At 45.5% G+C, this 3,637-nt stretch overlaps 1 protein-coding gene across 4 annotated transcripts in view; it reads left to right on the top strand.

The window, feature by feature from the left end:
• The window catches only part of LOC107695930 (protein LSM14 homolog A-like), a 30,857-nt gene that overhangs the window by 25,868 nt on the left and 1,352 nt on the right, over positions 1 to 3,637 (top strand). For all 4 annotated transcript variants that reach the window (XM_016496043.1, XM_016496040.1, XM_016496042.1 and 1 more), the window contains one exon: positions 3,257 to 3,488. In XM_016496043.1, coding sequence (XP_016351529.1) covers positions 3,257 to 3,488 — 232 coding nt within the window. The remainder of the gene's footprint in view (positions 1 to 3,256; positions 3,489 to 3,637) is intronic.

Below are 3,637 nucleotides of genomic sequence, written 5' to 3'. Positions count from 1 at the left end.
ACAGAGTCTTCCATTCTGGGAAGAGAGAAAGAGTCAGCTTTAGTTATATTATTTACTTTGCGGAAATCAGTACAGAACCGAAGGGAGCCGTCAGATTTGGGCACAAGAATGCAAGGCGAACTCCATGGGCTCTGACTGGCGACAGCAAAACCATTATGCACCAAGTACTCTACCTCATCCTTCATTACCTGACGTTTACACGGGTTAACTCGGTAAGCATGCTGTTTTATGGGCGTGCTTTGACCCACATCGATGTCATGCACCAACACGTTAGTTTGAGAGGGAACATCGTTAAACAAAGTGGGATACTTGTTAACCAATTCAATAATATCATTGCGGTGTTCCTCAGGCAGATATGAGAGATAAGTCGGCAGTGTGGACAGAATGGCAGAGTTTGAAAGCCTCCCACAAGAGGTTTGAACATCTTTGCCAATTAAACCATCTACCTCCGGCATATAACCCGCAGGCAGACCAACAACATTCATTGCAGACACACTGGTAGTTACAGGGTTAACACCAGATCCATTTCGGTCAACAAACGCTTTCAGCATATTTATGTGGCAGACCCTGCTTGTACGTCGTCGATCGGGAGTGAGAACAGTGTAATTCGTATCACTCAGTTTCTTTTCTATTTTATATGGGCCAGTAAATCGAGCATGCATGGGAGAACTGCGTACAGGCAACAACACGAGTACGGAATCTCCAGGTTGAAAACTACGAGCAACACTCTTCCTGTCATACCTGGTTTTCATCTTGGCTTGAGTGTCGGAAAGATGCTGCTTAGCGACATCCCAAGCTTGATGGAGATGCTCACGGAACGTACTCACATACTCCAGGATTGGCACGCTGGGAGAATCTTTAGAAAGGAACTGTTCATGGATTAACTTCAAAGGTCCCCGAACTGTATGTCCGAACACAAGTTCGGCGGGGCTGAACCCTAAGGACTCTTGCACAGTGCTTCTTACAGCCAGCATTAAAAGGGGTAATCCATCCACCCAGTCTTTACCGGTTTCGACACCATACGTGCGCAGCATTGACTTGAGCGTCTGATGGAAGCGCTCGAGCGCACCTTGCGACTCTGGATGATATGCGCTTGACATTTCATGTTGTACTTGCAGTTCTTTCACCAACTGTTCGAACATGTTCGAGGTAAAATTCGTTCCCCGATCTGTTTGAATTACCTTTGGTAACCCGAACATAGAGCAGAACTTAACCAACTCTTTAATCACTGCTTTTGTGGTGATAGAACGCAGAGGCAAGGCTTCCGGGTAGCGCGTAGCTGTACACATTATTGTGAGGATATATTGGTGACCGGACTTAGCTTTAGGCAAGGGGCCTACGCAATCAAGGATGAGTCTTTCGAAAGGCTCTCCTATAACAGGAATAGGAGTTTTGGTATAATTTTGGTAGAGAGACACCACTTCTCAAACAACACTTTCTTTTCACGCGCAAACTCCACGAACGTTTGCTTGGCTGTCTTTGAACAAGCCCTGAACTTCTGCCGATACGCCTCCGGTATCAGTTCGTAAGCTCGCAAAACAGCCAGTTTCACAACGTCATAATTTAGTGAATCTTCAATTGGCAAAGCCGCACAAACTTCTTGGGCTTTGCCAACAAGATTGCACTGCAACAGCAATGCCCACATATCTCTGGGCCATTTTAATTTAGCCGCGACCCGTTCAAAAGCCACAAAGTACGAGTCCACTTCGGTTTCACGGAATGGAGGTACAAGTTTAACGTACTTACCTACATCGAAGTCAGGTTGCCCAACCTCAGAACTACTGGAAGGGGGCCTAGTGCACGGTGGTGGGACTGGTTTACTACGCAGCATTTGAACTTCCAGATCTAGTTTTTGTAGCCTGATATCCCGATCAGACTTTATCTCCAACTCTCTTAATCGGAGCAACCGTGTTTCGTGTTCCTGTTTCTTTAATGCGAGCTCTAATTCCTTCAAACGAACAGTTACCATCGGGTCTGCTACCTGCGGAGCTTTTTCATCGCCTACCGAATTTGCATCGTCAGATGCGGCGTCTCCGTCAGTCTCTGACTCGGGACCTTCTGTTACAACATGTCCAGGTAAAACGCCTGCTTCCACTAACTTATCGTACAACCCGTCCTTAATGACTTGTTTCTTTTGCTCTTTAGGAACAATTAAATTATAAAATTCCGCTATCGAAATTAAATCTTTTTTCCTACACCGATCAAATTCTTCTAAAGTGGGCGAGAGAGTAAATTGAATTAAATCGAATTCCATACTAAACCATATAAATTTCTTCCCCTACCGAAAGTTCAAAAACAGCCAAGCAAAAATGGTTAAGTAACGAATAGGATAAACGAATGGATGGACGAGCCCCCAATTGTCACGACCCGACCAGTCTAGGGTTGGTAAGGCCGATGACAAGAATGAAATTAAAGAAATAATTCAGCTCCTCTCCTGTTCCAGTTCACAATGACCACAATAGAGGCTTCTTCACAAGCGAAAGTCTGTTTATTACATCTCTAAATTTATGTTTGGAAGCACATCTCTTCGGAAGCGGGTCCAGGCCAAAATAACAAACCAAAGGGAAACTAACTAAGGGTTTAGAGAAGCCCAAATTGCCTAACAAAATAAAAATTCCCAAAAGAAATACAGAGGTCTTCCCTAACTCCCTCTCTGGCCAAAAAAACAGGAGAAAACGACGTTCACCAAAATAAATGGAAATCCCCAACCTACTGCTTCAGAAATAACGAATAGGTGTTTACAAATAACGAATAGTAGCTACCAACCAAAAAAACTCTTAAGGATCGGATTAAAGAGGACTCAGATAGGCTATAGCTTAGTCCTTGCAATTCAGGAAACGGCGTTTCCGCAGCGCCACTAACCAGAATGGTTACACACACAATAACACCGTCATTTAACCACACTACACAACCAACTGTTGTCTGGAGCAGGAGACAGAGGACGGGACGGAACGGCACAGCACGACACCCGCGGCGGAGCTTCATGGCACGCACACTACAGAAGCTCTCCATCGCTGCTCTGCTTCCCAGCATTTAAACGCTCCGGCTCACCACGCAATCTCCTGCAGCTGGTCCCAATCAAGCGCTGCCAGAAGGGGAGAGGGAGAGAGAGAGCTGCGCACAAACCGTAGCACACAACATACACAATACATAATGCAAATAAATAAAAATAATAACTTACGTCGAAGGACGTAACACTTGCTACAACCACTTCATTAAATGTATTTGAACTGGTTTTCATCATTTCTTTGTTAAGAGAGAGGAGGCAGACCTGGGCGGAGGAGCGGAGGATGAACGCAGAGACGTTTGGCCTCCCGCTGCGGCGGGGTCGCGGCGGCTTCAGAGGTCGCGGTGGCATGGGCTTCAGAGGGGGCCGGGGCCGCGGAGCTGGACGGGGGTGGTTTGGATCTCACCCTGGTGGAAGTGGCTTTAGAGGGGCATTCAGAGGAAGCCAAGGAGGAAGAGAGTTCTCTGACTTTGAATACAGGGTAATGAACGAGTCAAATTATGCTCGTGATTAGCATTTTACAACCCTCGACAATGCGAGTAAATCTGTCGCTTATGCGACTAAATGTTCATGCTAGGCTAGTGTGATTAAAAATGTGTATATATATATATATATATATATATATATATA

This window comes from Sinocyclocheilus anshuiensis, unplaced genomic scaffold (genome assembly GCF_001515605.1).
Source record: "Sinocyclocheilus anshuiensis isolate Anshui unplaced genomic scaffold, SAMN03320099.WGS_v1.1 scaffold626, whole genome shotgun sequence".
Classification (NCBI taxonomy): domain Eukaryota; kingdom Metazoa; phylum Chordata; class Actinopteri; order Cypriniformes; family Cyprinidae; genus Sinocyclocheilus; species Sinocyclocheilus anshuiensis.
This window is presented reverse-complemented; position numbering and strand designations above follow the sequence as displayed.